This window comes from Prionailurus bengalensis, chromosome C1, assembly GCF_016509475.1.
Source record: "Prionailurus bengalensis isolate Pbe53 chromosome C1, Fcat_Pben_1.1_paternal_pri, whole genome shotgun sequence".
NCBI lineage: Eukaryota > Metazoa > Chordata > Mammalia > Carnivora > Felidae > Prionailurus > Prionailurus bengalensis.
In genome coordinates this window covers 148,607,271-148,631,835 of record NC_057345.1, presented here as the reverse complement: position 1 = coordinate 148,631,835, position 24,565 = coordinate 148,607,271, and the positions used below count along the sequence as shown (strand labels likewise).

The 24,565-nt window shown below is 38.2% G+C and overlaps 1 protein-coding gene across 1 annotated transcript in view; it reads left to right on the top strand.

Moving 5' to 3' along the window:
* Positions 1–24,565, top strand: part of CCDC148 (coiled-coil domain containing 148) — a 256,970-nt gene that overhangs the window by 169,227 nt on the left and 63,178 nt on the right. Inside the window, exon 12 of the mRNA XM_043576791.1 lies at positions 20,749–20,867. Coding sequence (XP_043432726.1) covers positions 20,749–20,867 — 119 coding nt within the window. The remainder of the gene's footprint in view (positions 1–20,748; positions 20,868–24,565) is intronic.

Sequence of the window (24,565 nt, the reverse complement as noted above, 5' to 3'; positions counted from 1 at the left end):
AGAAAATTTTATCAGAAACACTTCCAGCTTGGACTGAGACAGAGTAAGATTGTGTATAAACTCAAAGGGGCCACTAAAGGTCCAATAGGACAATCATTCATCCATTTATTTATTCATTTATTCAATAAGTATGTACCAAGCATCTTTAATATGACACACATTATACCCAGTCCCTCATGCAATTATAAGATGCCCCACTCAAACAGAAATTGCCCCTTTTCTGGTATCTTTTTAAAGGGATGTGTTTACCTGCTCCACCACAAAGATACTATGTGATTCTTGGTTAGGTCAGTAGAAGCTTTTACTACTAACAAAGAAGGGTTTATTTTAGCTCCAAACTTAATGAGTGTAACAAAAGGGCTAATAGAACAAAATTAAAAATTCAAAATGGAGTGAACTATATAGAGTTTACAATTAGTTAAATTAAGCATGACTACATATAGTAAATTAAATATATATGCATATATACACAGTATTTACAAATGGGTATATTTGTGTACCCCCCCCACACACACACAATTATAGTGTGACTTTCCTGTCTCTCTCAGTGGGTAGTGATAGCTGAAGGAGATCAGGACAGTGCCTTTGCCCTCATTCATGCCTAGATCTCCTCTTCTATTATTTCCTGGTCCTGTATCATCAAACCATACTGTGGGCATCTATCCTCATGTTATGGCCCATGCTACTCTGAATGCTTCCTAGTGTGCATCCTCTTATGCCAATGAAACTTATTAGTTTTGCTACAGTTGATCAAGGTCCAGGCCTTCGCATATGAACTTTTTGCCCTGACTGACTCTAGTAAGGTTCATCAACTATCCATTAATTTTTCTTTGTGTTTGGGTCTTTAATTGCTCCCGTATACGTTTGCATACTGCATGATACAGAACTGTCCTATGCAATTTCCTTCAAATGCCTGTGACTGATTATCTTTCATTTCCAGTGAATGCTCTGCTATTGCTGAGGGAGGGGGATATAGATTTTGATGATTTAGGTGGTGGAAAAAAGGACCTTTAAGATCAGAGCACTGCCTGGAAAACATCCCCTGACAGAGACACCACTGAGATGGCACCTTGTAGTCTAGACCCTCTGTTTCTTCCAGGTCCTTTTGTCTCATGCTGCTCCTTCTCAACCTTGATGAAAGGAGTGATGTGTGTGTGTGAGAGAGAGATTGTGATCTAAATGGATCCCACTTAGACTAAAATGACTTAAGCTATAAATATTGTAAATTTATGTAATATGTCACTGAGGACTGACTGAGTTGTGAACATACAAAAAAAAAACCCACAGCATTCGGCAACATAGTAATTCAATGACATTCAGTTGATTTAAAATGGGCTTACAGCACTCTTTACATTTTCATAAAATGGAGACTATGAAATATAAAAACTCATTGATGCCTTGGACCTTGGAAATATGTCTTTGAAATTCTCTGAACTCCAGTTTGATCTCTGCTGTAACTACACCCACCTAAATCTCTCACTGCAAACATCTACTTTTCAAAGGAACCACCTGCCATTAAAGCCAAACTATCCCCAGCTGGTTGAGTCCCAATCTGTTGAATTACTTCCCACCCTCAGTTTTGTGGTTCTCTCAATTACTAACTCCTAGAAGTGTGAAGTTTCAGTAAAAGTTTGAGGGGGTGTTTGTCTTTTAATTATTGTTTCTTTTATTTTGGAATCTGATGAACATGGGAACTATCAAACCTAATGAGTAAATTAACTATTAGGATATTATAATTAAAAGGAGAAGATAGTTATATTTTATGTAAAAATGACTCCAAATAAACTGGGGGTCAGAGTTTATTTTCTGAAATTTTAATATTAGTCCTCTGTTTTTTTTTATATGAAATTTATTGTCAAATTTGTTTCCATACAACACCCAGTGCTCATCCCAACAGGTGCCCTCCTCAATGCCCATCACCCACTTTCCCCTCCCTCCACCCTAATATTAGTCCTCTGAATAATATTGTTTAAGTAAAGAAAGTAATGTAATATGGGAGGTTTAATTTTCCAAAAGAAGTCAAGGATTATATAATTTAAAAATATTCATAACATTCCTTATTTTGTTATTAAAATTTAGAAATGAACATTAATGTAAGCTTATTAATTAATGGATTCTAACATTCTAATATGAGACTGAATATAGAGTCAACTCTCAGTATGAATCAACAGGTGGCATAAAGATAGGATGGTAGTCTAAGAACCTCAATTTTCTAGTGTCAACTGTCTTTTAAAAGTGAAAATTTCTAGGTGATGTCACCAGGATGGTGACCTAGTTTGTTCCTGACTTCATTCCCTCTCAGAAAAGGAACAACTGACTTCTATTCCAGAACAAGACAGCACTGGGAGAATCCTAGAACATGGGGGTGAGGCTGAAACAGCCCCTTGCACCAGAAACCATGACAGACTGCATTAGAAGGGTAAGAGAAGAGGCTACACATTGACACTGCATTGCCTCTCCCCCTATGACAGTGCAGCACCACACAGGTCTCCCTTGAGCCTCCAGTTTGTCTTTTGGAAAAAGGCCAGGGGGAGACAACCAGCCTCTCCCAGCATTGTGGGTCATTTTGTGGGAGCCCCTCCTCTGATCTCATACAACACGGATTGCAGGGAATCATCAGGGGCCCAGCCACTAGGCATCTGTGATGGAGAAGGTGTGTGTGTGTGTGGAGGGGGGATGGGCTTGCAGCAACCAGCACACAGGTCTTGGCAGACTGAGTTCATATCTGCAGTGTCCACGTTGTAATCCCAACCAGCAGTTTTACTCATCTGCAATACCAAACTGGGGGTGCAGATCTGTCTAATTTGGATCCTCAAATAAGGAGTTTTGCCAGTCCTAGAGCCTGGTCTGTTTATGCTCAGTCAGGGTGCTGAGTCACAGCCTCACCCTGTGGAAAGTGTCTCCTAGTCCCATTTGACCAGATGGGATTATAACAACTTCTGGAAGCTGCGTGGTCCAGTGGCACTGAGAGGTGGGTGGAAAGAGCTGATAGCCCCCAGAGCAAAGCCAGTACAGAGCATGGAGCTTCCTGGGCTATGCACAGACATGGGGATTAATTTATAGACAAGTCTGAGGGTAACTACTGGACAGTCAGGACTAGAGGGTCTGTTTGGGCATTTGAGCGCCGCCTGGAGTATCCCCTCCTTCTCACATTCAGGCAAGGGTGCTGAGACATAGCCCTACCTACTATGGAAAGTGTCTTCCAGCCTCATCTGCCCAGAAGGACTGGTGAAAACACCTGAGAGCTGTGTGGCCCAGTGGTATTTGAGTTGAGAGAAGGGCAGCAGAGCTGATAGTTCAGAGAACAAAGGCAGTAGCTAGGGAAACTGGGGTGGCGGTTGGCTTCGGTTAAGAAAACAAACAGAGATTTAGAACTGCTTCTCTCACTGTGCCAGGGAAGGGAATTTAATTCGTAGCCCTGCTTATCACTGAATATAACCTTCAGCCTGTACAACCAGGGAACTTAACCAGAGCACATAAGAAGCTGCATAGATGATTCAACAGCCCTACATGCAATGGCACCTGAACAGAGAGCACAGCCTGTGGCTTCCCTTATCTGCAGAGCAAACTGGTTGTCTCACTTGACCAGGGAATTCAATGCACAACCAAGCCTCATTTGGTTTCCCAAACAATAAGCTATACAGGCCCTGGGCCCTGTCCTACTGCCCTGCCAGTGCAGGGAAGCTAACTCATAGTTCCATCTATTACTGAATATTGTACCCAATCCTAACCATCTAGTAAGCCTGGCCAGAAAATTCAGACAACCATGGAGCCATCCTACAGCCACACTTGTATAGGGAACGAAGCCAGTAGTCCTATTTAAATGTTCTCAGCCAATAACAACCCCCCACCCCAATCCCTGTCCTCAGAACTTGAACAATTCCCTCACACAAAAATAGCCCATAATATCAAACCCCACCTTCCCAAAGGCATTACTAGCAAACAGACTCAGAAACCCAAACTGAGCTGACTGGTGAAGAACTATCTCTGCCAAAGCAAACCTGTATAGTCTGCAACAGGAGCCCCATTACTAAAATGCATAAAAACCAACATAGGGAATCAGGGATTATGAAAAATCGGGTAAATATAACACAACCAAAAGAAACCAATAAAACTCTAAAGATAGGGAGATCTATGAACTCTCAGAAAAGAAATTCAGAATAACTCTCTTAAGGAAGTTTAGTGAAGTACAAGAAAACACAGACAACAAAACAAAATTAGGAAAACGGTACATTAACAAGGATATAGCAACCATCAAAAACAAATAAACAAGCAAACAAAAAACCCACCCAAACCCAAACAAACAGAAATCCTAGAGTTGAAAATATAGCAACTGAATTGAAGAATTCAACAGAGAGTTTCAGAAGTAGACTCAACTATTCAGAAGAAAGATTCAGCAACTGAGAGGGTAGGACATTGAAAATTACCTAGTTAGAGGAGAAAAAGAAAAAAATGAAAAAGAGTATTAGAATATAAGGAGAAAAAGAAGTAAAAGTGTAGAATGTATTAATTCTATCGAAGTCATCAGTTTAAAATAGGGTGTTATAAGTTTAATATATTTTATGTAAACCTCATTGTAACCGCAAAGGAAAATCTTGTAGTAATGACACAAAAGAATGTGAAAAAGAAATCAAAGAATATCAATACCAAAATACAGCAAAACTCAAAAAAATAAGGGTAAGAAACAAGGAACAATGGATCTACAAAATAACCAGAAAACGATTAACAAAATGGCCATCAATAGTAAGTTCTTACCTATCAAATATTTACTTTAAATTTAACAGATTAAACTCTCTAATCAAAAGATATATAATGACTGAGTGGATTTAACAAAAAAACAAAAACCCAGACCCAATAATATGCTGCCTACAAGAGACTCACTTCAGCTTTAAAGAGACACATAGACTGAGAGTGAAGGGGTGGATAGAGACATTTCAAGCAAATGGTAACCAAAGCCAATCAGCCAAGCAACAACAACAACAACAACAACAAAAGATCAAAAACAAACAAAAAAAACCCAAAGTAGCTATACTCATATCTGATAAAATAGACTTTAAGCTAAAAATGATAAAAATAGACAAAGGTTATTATATAATGATAAAGTGTTCAAGACATCAAGATGATATAACAACTGTAAAAATGTAAATATTTACATGCCCAACACTGGAGCACCTAAATATGTAAAGCAAAAACTAATAAAGCTAAAAGGGGAAATAAACAGTAATGCAATAATAGTTGGGGACTTTAATACTCCACTCTAAACAATAAGTAGATTTCCAAGCAAAATCAATAAGGAAACAGTGGATTTTCACAATACTATAGGACAAATGGACCTAGCAGACATATACAAAACATTCTCTTCAACAGCAGAATACACATTCTTCTAAGAGCACATGGAACATTTTCTAAGATTGATCTTAAGTTAGGCCACAAAACAAGTTTTAGCAAATATAAGAAAGTCAAATATTAATAAAACGAAAGAAAAGGATTGTATGATCATCTCAATAGATGCATGAAAAGCATTCAGCAAAATTCAACATACATTCACGATAAAAACTCTTAAATCAGGCAAAGAAAGAACGTATCTCAATATAATAAAGGCCATATGTTGGGATCTGTGCTGAGCATGGAGTCTTCTTGGGATTCTCTCTCGCCCTCTCTTTCTGCCTCTCCCTCACTTATGCTGTCTTCAGAATAAAAAAGATTTTTTTAAAAAGGGGGCACCTGTGTGGCTCAGTTGGTTAAGCATCCAATTCTTGATTTTGGCTCAGATCATGATCTCATGGTCGTGAGATCGAGTCCCACATCAGCTTCTACACTGAGCATGGAGCCTGCTTGGGATTCTCTCTCTCCTTCTCTCTCTGTCTCTCCCCCACTCACACTCTCTCTCTCTTAAAATAAATAAATAAACATTAAAAAAAGAGACAAGCCCATAGCTAACATCATACTCGATGGTGAAAGGATGACAGCTTTTTCTGTAACATCAGGAACAACACAGGATTCCCATTCTTGCAATTCTATTCAGCATAGTACTAGAGGTCCTAGGTAGAGCAATCAATCAGGCAATGAAAGTGGAGAGAAGAGAAGGGAAAGGAAGAGAAGAAGGAGGGAAGGGTATTCGGATTGTAAAGGAAGAAGTAATAGTGTCTCCATTTGCAGACAACATAATTTTATATATAGAAAATCCTAGAGAATCAACCAAAAAGTGTTAGATCTAATCATTGATTTTAGTAAAGTTGCAGGATACAAAATTAATACAAAAATTAATAGCATTTCTATACAGTAAAAATGAAAATTTTAAAAATGAAGAAATCAATCCCATTTACAGCAGCATCTAAAGCATCAAAAACTATAAAGTACTTAAGAACAAATATAACTGGGGTCCCCTGCATGGCTCAGTCAGTTAAGTGCCTGACTTTAGCTCAGGTCATAATTTCACGATTCATGAGTTTGAGTCCCACATCAGGGTTTCGGATCCTGTGTCCCCCTGTCTCTCTGCCCCTCCCCTGCTTGACCTTTCTCCCTGTCTCTCTGAAAATAAATAAATAAACTTAAAAAATAGAACAAATTTAGTTAAAGAGGTGAAATCTCTTCATACTAAAAATTACAAGACACTGATGAAATATATTGATGAAGACACAAATAAATGGAAACGTATTTTGTGTTCATGGGTTGTAAGAAGTAATATTGTTGATATGTACTGAAAGCCATCTACAAATTCACTATCACTATCAAGAGTCTAATGGAATTTTTTACAGAAGTAGAAAAAACACTCTTAAAATGTATATGGATCCACAAAAACCTTGAAGAGCCAAAGAAATCCTGAGAAAGAACAAAGAAAGAGGTATATAATACTTCTTGATTTCAAGCCATGCTATAAAGCGACAGTCATGAAAACAGTATGATACTGGCATAAAAACAGACAAATAGACTAATGGAACATAATAGAAAGTTCAGAAATAAACTGAACCCTCAATTGTCAACTAATACTTGAGAAGAGAGCCAAGAATTATCAGTGGAGAAAATACAGTCTCCTCATTAAATGTAGCTGGGATAATTGGATATTCACATGTAAAAGAAAGAAATTGGAACCATATCTTATACCACTCACCTAAATTAACTCAAAATGGATTAAAGACTTAAATATAAGATCTGAAACCATGAAACTCCTAGAAGGAAACGTAGGAACAAAGCTTCTTGACATGGGTCTTAGTAATGATTTTTCAGTGTGATACCTGAAGCTCAAAGCAACAAAATAAAAGATAAACAAGTGGGACTACATCTAACTAAAAAGCTTTTGCAATCAAAAGAAACAACCAACAAAGTAGGAAGACAACCTAAGTAATGGGAAAAAATATTTGCAAACCATACATCTGATGAGGGGTTAATATCCAAAATATATACAGAACTCATACAACTTAACAACAAAAACAAAACAACCCAATTTAAAAAATGGACAATTTTAAAGGATCTGAATAGACATTTCTCCAAAGAAGACATATAAAGGCCACAGGTACATGAAAAGATGCTCAATCACTAATCATTAGGGAAATACAAATTAAAACCACAATGCGATATCACCTAATGCTCATTAGAATTGCTATCATCAAAAAGACAAGAAATAAGAAACACTAGTGTAGATGTGGAGAAAAGGGAATCCTTGCGCACTGGTAAGATTATGGATTGGTGCAGCCACTATGGAAAACAGTATGGAGGATCCTCAACAACAACAACAAAAAAATAGAACTATCATATAATCTGGCAATTTCATTTTTGGGAATATATCCAAAGGTATCATAAACACTAACTCAAAAAAATATCTGGACCCTCATGTTCAAAGCAACATTACATATAATAGTCAAGACATGGAAACAACCTAAGTATCCATCAATGGATGAATGAATAAAGAAGTTGTGGTACACTCAGATATCACCTCACGCCAGTCAGAGTGGCCAAAATTAACAAATCAGGGGACTATAGATGCTGGAGAGGATGTGGAGAAATGGGAACCCTCTTGCACTGTTGGTGGGAATGCAAATTGGTGCAGCCACTCTGGAAAACAGTGTGGAGGTTCCTCAGAAAATTAAAAATAGACCTACCCTATGACCCAGCAATAGCACTGCTGGGAATTTACCCAAGGGATACAGGAGTACTGATGCACAGGGGCACTTGTACCCCAATGTTTATAGCAGCACTCTCAACAATAGACAATTTATGGAAAGAGCCTAAATGTCCATCAACTGATGAATGGATAAAGAAATTGTGGTTTATATACACAATGGAGTACTACATGGCAATGAGAAAGAACGAAATATGGCCCTTTGTAGCAACGTGGGTGGAACTGGAGAATGTGGTGCTAAGTGAAATAAGCCATACAGAGAAAAACAGATACCATATGTTTTCACTCTTATGTGGATCCTGAGAAACTTAACAGAAACCCATGGGGGAGGGGAAGGAAAAAAAAAAGAGGTTAGAGTGGGAGAGAGCCAAAGCATAAGAGACTCTTAAAAACTGAGAACAAACTGAGGGTTGATGGAGGGTGGGATGGTGGGGAGGGTGGGTGATGGGTATTGAGGAGGGCACCTTTTGGGATGAGCACTGGGTGTTGTATGGAAACCAATTTGACAATAAATTTCATATATTGAAAAAAAAGAAGTCGTGGTATATATACACACAGTGGAATATTATTCAGCCATTAAAAATGAGGAAATGTACCATTTGCAAGAATATAGATGGACTTTGAATGCATTATGCTAAGTGACATAAGACAGATAAAGTGAAATCATATGTTAAGTGTAGTCACAGAAAGTAATTATACTAAGAGAAGTCAGACAGAGAAAGACAAATACTATATGATCTCACTTATATGTGGAATCTTAAAAAAAACAAACTCTGAAAAAGAGCTCAGACTTATCACAAGAGAGGGGGTGACAGGAGGGGAAATTGGAGGAAGACAGTCAAAAGGTACAAACTTTCAGTTATAAGATAAATACGTAACAGAGATTTAATGTACAACATGGTGACCATAGCCAACAGTACTGTATAGGAAAGTTGTTAAGAGAGTAAATTAGAGAGAGAGAGAGAATGACACAGAGTGTGAGTGGGGGAGGGGCAGAGAGTGAGGGAGACAGAATCTGAAGCAGTCTCCAGGCTCTGAGCTGTCAACACAGAGCCCAACGTGGGGCTTGAACCCACAAACTGAGATCATGATCTGATCTGAAGTCAGACGCTCAACCAACTGAGTCACCCAGGTGCCCCTGTCAGGACACAGTTTTAGGAAAAAGTCAGATGGAGGGGGGGAAAAGCAGCCTGGGTCATCAAAAGCCAGATAAATGGTTCTCTGTAAGAGATTTTCCAATAGATAGCTAAAAAAAAATTTGTTTTAATTAACTCAAGGTATCAATTTTTTTTACAGTTTCTATGTCTTGGTTATTCATGGTAATTTGACTTAATTAACAGACATCTGTATAGTGCTTGCTATCCCAATTTCTCTGCCACTACCATTTCTCTCTTCTCTTCTAGATCTTTCCTATTAACCTACAAATATGCCATTATGACTTCTATTTTAAAAAAACTACTCTTCCTTTACCCCACACACCCTCCCTTAGAAACTGTACCATTCTATGGCCTACACACTGTTTCCAACTTCTTTCCACTCATTCTCTCTTGAGCTATTTTGTCCCTCCACTCCAGCCAAGCTGTGCTTGCCAAGGTCATCATTGATCTCCATGTTGTTAATTTCAGGAGTCAGTTCTCAGTCCTTACTTTACTTGAACTATTAAAAGGAAGTGATCACTCCCTCCTCCTTGGATATTGGGCTTCCAACTTAATACTTGGCTTGTAGGAGGCCTTTTTCTCTTTGCTCTTTTATCTCACTTCATTCTTTTACCTCACTGATTTCTCTTTCTCAATAAATTTGGATGAATCCTCCTCACCATTCTGACTTCTAGGCCTTGGAGTGTCCCAGGGACTCAGTCCTAAGTATATATACTTCTTGGGTGATCTCAATCAATGCAAAATTACGTATATGTCATTTATATGCTGACAAATAACAACATCTCTGGTCTAGACTTCTCTCCTGAACTCCAAATTTACACATCCCACTGCCTCAAATCTAGTATGTCCAAAATGTATTCTTGTTTTTCCCTCCAGACCTACTCCTTCCTCAGTTTACCTTTTCTCAAAAAATGGGAACCTATGCACCCAGTGCTTGGGCCAAAAGCCTTGGTATTATCTTTGTTGTTTTTCCCTGCACACCTCATACTGATAAATTGTCATAAATAGAAGCCTCTATCTTCAGTCAGAGCTGTTATTTTTTTAAATATTTTTTAAAGTTTATTTATTTTTGACAGACAGAGACAGAGTATGAGTGGGGGAGGGAGCAGACACAGAATCTGAAGCAGGAGACACAGAATCTGAAGCAGGCTCCAGGCTCTGAGCTGTCAGCATAGAGCCTGACTTAGGGCTTGAACTCATGAACTGTGAGATCATGACCTGAGCTGGAGTTGGGCGCTTAACCGACTGAGCTACCCAGGTGCTCCTCAATCAGAGCCATTATAATAATCTCTGAATCTCTGAATGTCTCTGCTCCCTCCTTTTCTATTCCCACACTATTTCTTTTGTCTATTTTCCACACAGCAGTCAGAGATGTTTCTAAACTTCACGTCAGATTATGTTAGTCCCTGCACTACACTCTATATCTCTTAGATCTCATATCCTGCCACTTTCCCCCTCACTCATCCTGTGGCAGCCATATCAGTCCACTTCCTCCCCTTCCAACACCCTGGCACATGACCTCTTAGGGTGTTTCATTGGCTGTTCCCTCTGCCTGGAATACTACTCCCCCAGATGTCTGCACAACTCGCTGTCTTGCTTCATTCAGGCTTTCACTCCAATGTCATCTTAGAGAGAATGTCCATCCTTGATCACCAAACTTAAAATAACATTCTTCTTCCCTATTACTCTGTCCATTTATTCTATTTCATGTTTTTTCAGCACTTATCCCACCTGATACCTATCTATTTATTTATTCACTGTCTTCTCTTTTTCTTCTAGGATGTAAGCCCCATAAAAAAGAGGGGTTTGTCTATTTACATTGTTTTACCTGCAGTGCCTGGCATAAGGCATGCAATAAATACTGCTTGAATGAATGAATGTAATGAACGAGCAGGATACCACTGAACCTTCATGGTGAGGTGGAGAGGAAAACATGCCGAAGTAGGAGGCCCCAACAAGGTGGGGTGACCTTGGGCAACTTACGCAGGCTCTGTTGGATTTTGCCTCCTCAATTGTAAAATGAGGTGTTTGGATTAAATGATTGCTAAAATCACCTCAGCTCTAAGAAGTTATGATTGAATGACTCTGAGGTTTGATTACTTTTCACTTTTCACTCTCTGTGACACCTCAGGCTGTGAAATACAACATCCTCAGTATATATACTCCCTTCATAATGAATAGTGAAAAGAGAGAAATTAAACAAGATTACAGACAAATCCATTTTAGCAATATCAACATATGACATGATCATTATGTAATATTTCAATGCCCATACTGAAAATAGACCTTACTTCTAACGAAGACATGACAGTTATTTTTTAATCCACCTGGCATTTCATTAAGAGGGAGATAACTAATGTGTTTACCTCAGAATACTTTCTTGGCTCATCATTGTTCTAAGGACATAAGACTACATCAGAGCAGAAATTGCTATTGGCAATTCAAGTAGGCAGCTCTGCCATGGAAAAATACTCATGTAAGTGACCAAAGTGAATACCACCTAAAAAGAGATTTCATTTCATTTATGTATTTATGCATATAGACATCACCTACTTCCAAGAAAGTTCTAATAAGAAACATTAATACTATTGTGCTGAACATCCTCCCCTTGGATCGTATCTACTCTCCATTCTTTTCCGTGGCCCAGGGAGTTGTGTTACATGGCTCCCTTGACCCCTGGATTCTGGTTGGATTCAGTCAAAATGGAACACTAGAGATCAGGTTAGGAAGGAGACTGAGGTTGGGAGAATTGATCCCCCTGTTCCTACCCCTGCAGAGTTGTGTTGGCCAGCTGTGTCCTCCACCAAAGTTCTCAGCTCCTATCGGGTGGCCCTCCCCACATAGCTGTCTTTGACTGGTCAATGGGTGGTAATGCAGCCCGGCTATTGCATGATGTCTTGTGATTATCCTGAATTCCAACCCTCCTTTGTCAATTGTCCTCTTATTATATTCTTCTTGATTTATTCTAATTTTGAGTGTGCCATCTGTTTCCTATTAAGAATCATTAAAATAGAAAATTAGTAAGAGAATGTAAGACAAAAAATTAAGAGGATGGGAATATAGTTATGTCAGCAAACCAAGACTAAAATGGGGTGCTGTAATTGAACATGGTTAAAGTTAAAAGGAAGCATTTAGCTCTTATTTGCTAATAATAGACAACATCCTAGCACATCAGGAGCTGACAGCATGTACCGGGGGGAGGGAGGCAAACCACCCAGTGGATAGCATTTTTAGTAGAACTGCTTTACAGAAGAATCTAAATCAATCCTCATATAATATTGCATCAACCTTTATAAGGCCTATGGTATAAAATTAAATTATAGTCCTGTGAAACTTTCTCTAGAAAGTGAAAGTGATGCTGCACACAAGGTGATAAAAAGTGAAAATATTATATAAAGGTATATACAATGTTCTTGTCATCTGACTTGGTATAGAAATAGAGTTTGGAAACTTCAGGAATGAATAATAGTCATGTCCTTATAAATATTGATTTTTTTTTCTGGCCAAACCTTCAAAAAACATACTTTTGTAACTATAAAGTGTTTATGTCCATTGTAGATAGTTTGGAAAATACAAACAAGCACACAAAATGTAATAAAAGTCACCCCAAGTCCTAAACTAGTATGAAAAGAAAATTATTAACAATATCCATATATCCTTTTTCTATATACATGAGGAATTTAACTTACCTAGAATCATACTCCACATATTATTTTTAACCTCTTTTTAACATGTATTAGTATATCTTGTATACCTTGTTTGTCTACCACATAATTTTTAGTGTTTGCATAGTGTTTCATTATGTGAAATATTGCATTTAACTGTTTTTTAAAGTTTGTTTGTTTATTTATTTATTGCGAGATGGGGAGTGCATACGTGCATGCAAGCAGGGGAGGGGCAGAGAGAGAGAGAGAGAGAGAGAGAGAGAGAGAATCCTAAGCAGGCTCTGAGTTGTCAGCACAGAGCCTGATGCAGGGCTTGATCTCATGGACCACGAGATCATAACCTAGGCTGAAATCAAGAGTCGGACACGTAACCAACTGAGCCACCCAGGAGTCCTCTATTTAACCAATTTCTTATTTTACACCGTTACATGTAACCTTTCACATTTTTAAGGCTGTAATGAACATACCTATACCTGAATCTTTGTATATGTCCCTGCTTATTAATTCTCAAACTTTGTTTCTTAATTCTTAAGGCTTTTGCCAGTGATTTTATTTGTTTTTCAGGAAAAGTATAACAATCTACCCTCTTACCATTGGTGGATGTACTTGTTTACCAGGTTGGAGATTGGTGGCAAAATGTTCAAGTGTAAGACACTGATAAGTAGCTGAAATACAAATAATCTGAAATGTGGACTGAAAGGAGTTCTATTCAAATAATCTGGCAGGATGGTGGCAAATTTCACTTTATATTGTGATTTCTTACCCATGTAGAGAGTTTTCAAATATTTGCATAAAGAATGTCATGTAAAGTAATTCTCTTGGGGCCAAATTTTTATTCAGAAGCTCCAGCAGATCCTGAGTTGAAGCCCACAGAGATCTCTATGCCACAAGTATAGAAGAGATGAATGTTGGCTAAAAAGTTTTGAGGCCAGAGGTGACAAAGTGTCCATCTTTAGAAAAAAAAGTCTTTAATCTGATTTGTAGACAATCTGATTTAAAGACATACTATGCCTTCAGGCTCTTTTGAGATTAAATGCACCTCCATCCCACACATGACTTAGTGAGTAGGCTACTGACTGTTTATTGTCTAACTGGATGCTTTATTAATAGTTTTGGATTTATATAAGTTGATATAAGAAAAGTATTGTGTGCAATGTTGCTTTTCTATATCGTTTTTCCCTGGATTTATTTGGCAGTTGCATATCATGTACATTTCATTAGCTAGATGCAATATTAGATACAAATAAGTACTACAGCATAAGGCATGTTTCTTACCTTTCAGCAATTCACACAAAAGTGTGAAAAGTTATCTGGTGAAATATAGATGCTTGTCAAATTCATTGTATAGAAAGAAGAGTCATACTTCAGTTGGTGGCAATTTTATGGGATACAGGTTGATCTACACGGAACAAATAGAAAAAAATTACAGTAAAAAATATGAACACTTTCTATTAAGAGGTCTTGCTGCTTTCATATGTAACAATATCACTGTTTTGTGAGGGTTCATATTCCAGACCAAAAGTAGAAAAGAGAGCTGTAAGATGCAAAGAATTAGCTAAGTAAATTAGAATCTAGAAAATGGACTGAAAGTTGCTCTATCTCCATAGCTTATTAGTAATGGCACTGGATATTTTGAACTTCCTATTTCATACATTTTATGTATCTGGTTAAGAATAATGAACTCCTTCTGAATAAGTCATTAAAGTCTTTGAAATAATGATCTGGGAGCAAGGTGTAAAAGTTTGTTCAAAAATTCAACACCACACATATTGCTTGAAATCAGAGACAAAACTGTCTTCCTTCTATGATATTTGAGCCCTAACTTTTTGCTTTCATGAAATTCTTATTTCATGTTGAATTATAATAATTCTTGGACTGAAGGAGTGAAAAAATATAATTTGATGGTTGTGTAGTATTAGTACAAGTTTTTAAAAATTAAACCCTGAGGTACTCCAATGCTGTAAACATCACTTCCTGATGGAGTTTTTAATAGGAAACATATTGTTTGGAAGATTAGAAAGGTAAGGTAGGATATAAAAGTGATCTCAAACTCTTTGAAAAGTTAGCATAACATTATTTTAGAGAACGGTTTCTTCAGTTTATTGACACTTTTACTGGCTTCACTTTACCAAAATGAGCAAAATGTGGAAGAAGGAAAGGGGAACATCCCTGATATGAATCTGAGATTATAGAGGGGTAGTAATGAGGGCCTGTTTTGCTTTTCAGAAAAGCAAGCTTTTTCTAGAAACCTCATCTGTGGGAGTCAAGGGACAAGCTTTAAATGCAACTCTTCTCATTTTAACTATCCTTCTGATTTCCCTATCACTGGAATATTAAAAGTATCACTCAAGAAGTAAAACGCAGGGTGTTTGAAATCTGTTTCTTAACAAATGTCCCAAAGGGCTAGTTAAATATCCTTAGCCTTAACTTTAGTTTGAGGCTTTCAAAGCCAATAATTCTTGACATACATACTTCCCGCTCCTATTAATTGACAAAAGGTGAATGGAACTGTCCTTAGGGAAGTGCTTAGTTCAGACTTTACCATCCTGCAAATAAAACTGCTGGCCTTGTTCCCATCCACAACTTTGTTATTCTCAGACCAGAGACCAGAAGAAGCTTCCACTCACCTAATGGTGATCAATTAAGCCCTATTATGTGTGAGACATGATACAAGGTACTACAATGCAAAGATGAATAATGTGAACCAATATGGAAAGTGCTATGCTAAGGACACATAAATAGTGCCTTAGAAGGCACACCTATGTCTGGAGGAGAGAAGAAGGAGGAAGGCTGAGAAAGCAGTGTTAAAATTGCATCTTAAAGGATGGACAGGAGAGATTTAGCAGGCCACAGGTAGGATAGACCATGCTAGGCATGTAGTAAATGCCTAAATGTATCAGTAACAGTGCATTGTCAGAGCCTCATGAAAATGAATCAAGGAATACAAGGCAGGATGAAGAATGGAGAGTAATAAACCTTCGCCAATGGTCATTGGTGTGCCAAGGATGGCTAAGCTTTTTTTCCTGGAGGGTTCAGAGGATGATTCAAGGAGATTTGTTTTGGTAATAAGGGTAGAGTAAAATTGACAGGTGGAAGAGGGAAATGGAGTCATTTTTGTTGAGAAAACTTTGCAAAAGGCAGATAAGAATGAAAGTACATAGCCACCTTTTTCTTCTATTTATATTCTGACCCTAGAGATCTCTTCTAGTCCTGAGGCATCAAATGCCATTGTAAGTAGATATTTCCTTAATTTATACCTCCAGCCCTGAATCGACCCTTGAGCCACTCATCTGTACCTCCACACGTTTATTTGGGATCTCCACTTCAAGGCCTTGCAGTCACGTCAACTGTTTAATGTTCAATACTGAGCTCCTGATGGTCTTTCTTTCCCAGACCTGTTATTCTTCCAGTATTCCATCTCAGTTATTGGTACCATCATTCAACCAGGTGCTCTAGCAAAAAGCTAGGAATCATCCTTGATTCCTTTTTTCTTCAGCTTTAATATTCATTTCCTCAGTGAGCACTCTGGTCCCACTCAAAAACCATCTCAGATATAACATTTCATTTCCTGGTCCAAGTGATCATTTTTACCTTATTCTTCTATCTCATCTCCTTGTTTCTCCTTTGCTTCTCTACTGTCTTATTTTTAACTCAATATTGAGAGCTATCTTTTAAAAATCTCAGTCAGATCACGTCACACCTTGCTTTAAACTTATCTATAGCTTTTCTTTGTTTCTAGACCTAACTCCTTGCCAAATCATCTAGCTCTCAGCTAGCTTCTCAATCTCACCTCCACTCTTAACTCAACCACATGCTCCATCCAGCCACACTGGCTTCTTCCCAGTCCTGAAAATGCACAAGGTCTTTCCCACTCAATGCTATTGGACCTAGAGCTCCCGCTTCCTGTGGTGATCACCCTCCATTTCTTCCCATAATTGTCTCACTCTCATCTTTTAAATTTTGATTCAAATGTCATTACAAAAATATGCCTTCTAGTAAAAATTCTACCCAATTTTTTTTAAAATCATTGCTATAATTATTTCCTTCTTAGAATGTATGATGTAATATTCTGTTCATTCATTTACATATTTATTCTCTTTGTCTCTCTCTTTCTAGAAAGTCCCAGCAATGAGGCAGAGAACTTATTTCTCTTTTGAGCATCATATCCCAAATATTCAACACAATATCTGGCTTAAAGCATATGTTCAGTAAATATTTGTTGAACAAATGAATGCCAAAGTCAGTAGTGTCTTAAGACTACATAGATAAGGGTTGACAGAATCAAATACACAAAGAAATTATGTAAAATAAGGATTGAAAAGGATCATTTTGTTCACTCACTTGGAAGTCAGTGGTAAGAGTAGTGAATTTGGAGGGAAGGCAGAGATAGGAATATTACAGATGAGGAATAAAACAGGAGATGAGAATTGAAGAACAGTAAGTAAGATGCTTGACTGAAGAAGAGAACAATGAAGGATGAGGTGCTACAGTCTCAGGGGTCTAAAGAAAGTCCTTTTAAATTTTTGTAAATGGGTGAGATTTGTACATATTTCCATGTGAGGAGAAGGAAGCAGCACAGACCAAGAAGTTGAAGGTATAAGGGAGAGAGGGGTAAATGATGGAGTAAGTTTATGGGGAAGATGGAATTAGGGAATAGGATCTGGAGCCCAAGAGGGATTTATTGTCCCTTTGTACAGACACCTCTTTTTCTAAAAGGCAGGCATCAAGGAAGGTACCATTTATAGTCTCCATTTCCCCTGATAAAAGTGAAGAAGAGGAGGCAGATATGCAGCTTAACATAGTGAACGGGTTTGGAATATGCCCATGAGAACACAAGAGGTATTAACCAGGAATTCATAAAAGGAATGCTGATTATCAATGAATATTCAGTTGAAACCATAAATTTGGTATAATTTTCTAGAGTTGTGTAATTCATTCATCAATCAAATGTTTATTAGGTATATATCATATTCTAAACCCTGTAGTTAATGTTGGAAGTGCCAAGATAGATAAATCACATTTTCTGAAGTGCAGTGGGAGAGAGAAACAAATATACTAATTAGCAAGGCCTTGAGAAGAGGACTATAATGGAGGAATAAAATTATATGATCAGAAAACTGAGGATGATAGCAAAGGAATGGGTAGGTCCTGATCATAGAATCAATGGCTATAATTGAAGATTTCAGAATTGAAACTGAAATGTGTTTGATGATAATAGAATCCTGGAGGAAGTCGTGACTCCTGGAATAGAGGAAGTTATGGAACTGTGAGATTAGTAGGTTGGAAGGGCATTCAGGCAGATGCCGAAGTTGTCTAGGGAAGTAAAAGGGGTTGTTTTGGACAAGTTCTTTGTGGCTGTGACCCTCATATCTGAATTCTTCATAAATATTTGAAAATGACCTTTAGTGTAAAAGTAGCAGTTAATGAGGAAAATGCTCAAACCATTCCTCAGCCTCCTGGCATGTGGGGCACCAGAGGATAAGCATCCTTCGCTCAAGAGAATTCCAGTCAAAATAATCATGTAGTGGTCTGAAGTTTGAAGATGTAGAGGATTTTATGTGTGATGACACAGGGCTTTCAGAGAGCCCAGTAGAAAGCACTGAGAAAGAATAAATAGGGCTCACATAAGAGAGGGAGGGAGGGAGGGAGAGAGGGAGATGGAGAGGGAGAGAGAGATTGAGAAGGAGAGGTGGTGAGAGAGAGATAGAGGAAGAGAGAGAAGGGAGGAAAGGGAGAGTCGGAGGGAGGGAGGGAGAAAGAGAGGAGGGGGGAGAGAGAGAGAGAGAGAGAGAGAGAGAGAGAGAGAGAGAGAGACTCACACTGTATCAATGTCTGAGCATACTAGAGAGTTGGGGATGGAAATAATTGATCCTGAGATACCAAAAGCCTCTGGTGTGACATATTTATATGACCTTCAGAGGATACTGCACCAAATGGTATCTGTCTTCTGAGGACACCAGCAACCTGGTTGTCCAGGTTGGACCTAAAGGATTTGTCCAGTTGTAGTCAAGGGATTGTCGACAAAAGGACCACTGACTTCCCTCCAAGGCCAACACTGAGAGTAAGCAAATATTGTTGGTCATTTAGAGCCTAGAGGCAAATGCTCTTTAATCCAATATCTGCTCTTTTTTAAAATTTAGTTTTGAAGTAGCTTTACTTTCTCTGATTATGAAAGAAATACATATTCATCGCAAAACATAAAGTAACACAAAAATTACACAAAGTGTAAAATAAACACCATTTAAACCCCAGAGGGAGATGATATAATCATTGTTAACATTTCCATATCTGACACTGATAGAATGCCCGGGCATTTATCAGTCAGGACTCTGAAACACACCTTATCAGTCAGTGTTTTCTTTCTCTGCCTCCCCTGCCCTCTCTTTGCTATCTTTCTAGCTTCATCTCTGTTCTTCCCAAATTCAAATCTCAGTTATCTACGGAGTGAAATCATGGTACCTTGACCTCACCCAGTTACTTGTTATGCTTTGAGCAGATGTTTCCATTGTGACTGCTGGTATGGCGGCCCTGTGGCAGAGCTGCGATGACTGTGGCCATGTTGCTTGGGAGGCTTCCTTTGTGCTCCCAGAGGTCAGAGACCATGTTGCTAAGGCAAGTCTGGAAACCACTTAGCTTTTCATATTCACTTCTCAAAAGAGACAATGCCACGCTGGGGGTGAAGCTAACATGTCCTCCACAACAGACCTTCTGCTGGCAGTCACTCATTATCATTCACCACTGAAGTACTCTACTTTTTACCAACAAGATCCAGTCTCTTGAGTTGCACACAACATGGCGAGCCAAGTGGTTGAAGGGGCCTCTGTCAAATACACATTAACTTCAATTGCCCCATCACCAGGGGAACCTTGAATGATGGTTTCATCCTCCTGAAAATAGCATACATAGGGGCGCCTGGGTGGCTCAGTCGGTTAAGCATCCGACTTCAACTCAGGTCATGATCTCACGGTTCATGAGTTCAAGCCCTGCCTCAGGCTCTGTGCTGACAGCTCAGAGCCTGGAGGCTGCTTCAGATTCTGTGTCTCCCTCTCTCTTTCTGCCCCTACCCCACTCATGCTCTCTCTCTCTTTCTCAAAAATAAATAAACATTAAAAAAAAAGAGAAGAGCATATGTATACTTCCAGTTTTCTCAGTCTGTCTCCATTTCCAGAGAAGGGAAATAAAACAGGCCTAGTAAGAACAATGCTTTCACCTTTTTGAGCTTGATAAATGTGTCCTTTATTTTACCACATAAGTCAGAACTACTATATATCATAACCCTGCTATTTTTTTCTTGTTCTCCTTCCTCCCACCTATCTCCTGCCACTTCCCCAGAAGCATAAAGCTTTCAACATCCTGCTGTCCATTAGCATAAATAAACTCATGCTTTTAAAGTAAGAATAGGTTTAATGCTATATTTGTTAAAGACTGCATTACCATAAGAGGATAAAAATATTCTTGAGTAACAGGTAGATCATATGCTTTAGAGACAATAACATACTTCTATTGTGGTTCCCTGAAAGTCGATTATTTTAGCCATAGATTCAGGCTTTAGATCTTGGCACAAGTTACATTTCCACTTCAGAAACCGTTAAACCATGCAGTTTCTCAGGACTTGTATCTTCAGGTTTTCATTTATTTTTTGTCTGCTGTCAATATACTATAGGCAGATCTAAGAAATGAAAAATATAAAGTACCATTTAAGTTTAATATTGGCTATAGGAACCACAGGATAATGTTGTTATAACTTTTCTCCTCATTTTAACATATATGTTGTTAATTTAGATTTTATGTAACATTTATACAATAGATAAGAAAATATTGGGCTAAAAAAGAACAGAAGTGGCAAGAAGTGGAAATGAGAGATCTTCAGCGTCTAGAAGAACTGAAGAAATTAATGGCTGAACAGTCAGTAAAAGACAGAGAAAGGTAAAAAAAAAATCTTAAATTGCATAGTAATGGAGATGGTTTGGGTAAACAGTATCAGAGGGAGCATTTTTTTATACTTAATGTATCCTTCCAATGTTTGTATCCCACAAATAGATAAAATGATACTTGTAATGTATTTCAGTCTCTCATATTCATACATAAATCTCTGGTTTGCCATTTTGTTCCTTGGATAGCTTCCTAGTTAAAGCCCTTACAGAGGATTTTATAGTATTTGATTGCCCATTGTGTGCATGAAAGGATACTGGGTGCTACTATGACTTAATATGTAGACCTAGAAGGAGGAAACCATTATTCAGGTAAGAAGGGAGACCCATTTAATATAATTGAGGCTGAGAAGGACAATACACAATTATACTGTGTATGTGATTCATTCTAGTATACTTAGAATGCACTCTGTAGGAAAACATGGAGGGTTTCTTGGAATAGTGTATTTTTAGAGCTGAAAAGGGCATTTGAGACCAACTAACCCAGTGTCCTCATTTTATGAATGAGAAATTAAACTGAGAAATTAACTGAGAAATTAAAATTATTTTTCCAAGTTTACTGTATCAATCAGGGTCAGTGAAGAGACAAAGATAACATAATAATTTGAATAGGGAAAGTTTAAGATAAAGAATTATTAATTCTAACAGAAAACCTCTGTTATGTAAAGAGATAAAGAGAGCTTTGAAGACAACTCCAGGGCTTAAGGAAGGTTCCCATAGAAGAAACAAATATGGAAGTGCCTCACCAACCCCCACTCCCGACCCTCCATGGTTGAGATTCAGATCTCATTGTAGAAGGCATGGTTGTGCCCCACTGAATGGTGGAGAAGTTATTATATGGGCTCAACCAGGTCTTGTTCAGAGTCACTGGGAAAGCAAGAAACACCCTGCCTGGGTGTAGGAAGCCAAAGCTGGAAGTCAACCATTGGGATGCTTGCAAAACTCAGTGGGGATCTGACCATGGGAGTGCCTCTTAAGTTTGTTGGGAAACTGACCATTGGGCACCAGTGGAACTCCATGGGCACAGGTGCCACTGTGTGTTCCCCACACATGCAGCCAGCAGCCATGTGGTAGGAGCAAGAAGGGGTAAACACTGGAATCAGGAAAGAAAGCCCCTTCCTCCTTCAGTATCTTTCCAGAACCCCTTTCTGACATAGCTTAACATTGTGCCAGCTGCAAGGGAGAAATAGTTACAGGGTCTATCTTGTTTTCATAGAGTAGGCAATGAAGGGTGAATTTGGAGTTAAGAGACAATAAATTGGTAGCCCACATAGTTATCTAGTTTACCTAGCTTCTGAGTAGATTTTCACAGGAGACAAATTAAGAATAGCTCTTTTATTTCATAATGGAAGTCACAATAGTTTTTTCTTTACTGTTAGTCAATGTAAAAAATTTGCCTGGAACTCTGTACTTTCTGCTCAGTTTTGCTGTGAATCTAAAATTGCTCTAAAAATAAAATCTATTAAAAAATTATTCCTTAGATTTATACATAATCTTGGGGGACATAGCCATTTTATTTATTTATTTATTTTTAGAGAGACAGAGACAGCATGAGGGGAGGGGCAGACAGAGAGGGAGACAGAAAATCCCAAGCAGGCTCCACACTGCCAGCACAGAGACCAATGCAGGGTACGAACTCACAAACCATGAGATCATGACCTGAGCTGAAACCACGAGTTGTATGCTTAACCGACTGGGCCACCCAGGTGCCCTGGACTTAGTCATTTTATACAGCTAGGTTCACTTGTATCTAGGAAGCTTCCCCTGTGACCCATGGGGCAGTTATCTCAAACTCCAGTCACCAAGCTTGCAGCCTAATGTGGAGTTCCACATACATGCCAGGCTATTCCTAAAGATTTTCTGGATGAAATTCACATCATTTTCTAGGTGTCTCAGGATTTTAGAGTTCAAGGCTAAGAGGTGACAGTCAATGAGAAACCAGCCAAACAAACACAAAGTGCTTACCAGCAGATAGGCCATGCCATGGGTCAGAGGCAAAAATCCCACCAACAGCTAAATACTAAAGAGCAAGGCAATGGTGGAGGTCAAAGTCTGGGTGGATAGTCTGAAGCTATGCTGGGGAAACAAGAGAGCCACAGGAATTAAAGGGGGTGGGAAGAACAGAACAGATGTGAGGTCCCAGCATCTAGCAGACAGGCTTCTAATAGAATCTCCCCTCGCAGCCAGGGAGTTTCTTTGATTACAGAGCCATTTCGGTCTTTTCCTTCCTGTTCCAATAATTATCAAGATTAGCTGACTCAGAAATCCAGTTGAAAAGAAGAAAAGGAAAATCAGATTAATCTGCATTACATAACAGGAAAAAATAGGCATATTACAACATAACGAAAAGAGTACTAAGGACTAGGAACCAGGGGACCAGGTTTTTAGTCTTCAATCTTCTTGGAATAGTGTCTGATCTGGCGAAAGCTATTCAGCCTCTATAGGGCTCTGCTTTATACTTTGTAAAATTGAACTGTATAACCTCTGAGGGCTAAGTAAGCTATCAACGTTTAAGGGCCTATGATCTGTATGTTCTACTCATGCGAAATGTAGATTCAGAAAGTTATGAATCTAGTTCTTTCGTGCCATTGGGAAATCAGTGAGGAAGGCCATTGAAATATCAGGATCATATATCAAGAAATAGTTCCCAGAAAATTTTGGATGATGTTGTAGATTAAAGCATAGTCCTCATTCTGTGATGTAGGGAGATGGAACTCAACGTGTAAAAACTGCTGGTAGCTTTTGCTCCTGGCAAGAACCAGAAGTTGTGTTCTTTTATAACCATCCTGACACTAAGAAATTTGGTTAATTTGTTTTTCTCTGCTACTGAAATACAATTCACAAACCTCATGTTTAATATTTTAACTGGAGGCCCCTTTTTTTTTTTCATATCAGAATAAGAGCTTAAAACTGTTTCCAGATCTGTTAAAAACATGCACACATGGCCTTGAGGGTTTAAAAATGTCCATTGTTTATTTTCTTTTTCTAGTTTTTAATTCTAAGGTTAAGTTTCTTGAAAACAATATTCATAAATTAGCAGATATATTATGTTGAACCATAAGAAAATTCCATTTTTGCAGGTCAGAAATGGTTAAGTATTGGCAGTTTCATGTGGTTCAACATAAACAGATAAAGTAATTCATTTTACTTATTAATTATGTTTTCCTTCTCAGTTATACTCTGAGTTTTGCCCTTATTATTTTATTGTTTTTGTTTTTGCCAAAGTTTCCACTAACCCTAAGGCCTATTTTCTTTCTGAACATGCCAGAGAGGTTAAGAAGGAAGGTTCTTTAATTAAGTTGTCGACATTGGAATCTTGGCTCTATCCTTTATAGCTATGTGACTTTGGGGTAAATTATTTAACTTGCCTATGCTTAAATTTCTTCATCTGTAAAATAAAGACATATATAATGTCTGCTTCATAGGATTGTTGTAAGGATTAAATGAAGTATTGAATGCAACACTCATCAAATATAAGCAATTACTATCAATTGAATTTTTTAAGTTTATTTATTTGTTTTGAGGGAGAGAGTGTGTATGGATGTACCAGCACAGTGTCAGCACAGAACCTGACATGGGGCTTGGTCTCATGAACCCGTGAGATCGTGACCTGAGACTAAATCAAGAGTCGGGTGCTTAACTAACTGAGCCACCAGGGCACCCCAACCAATTGAATTTTTAAAACACAAGACA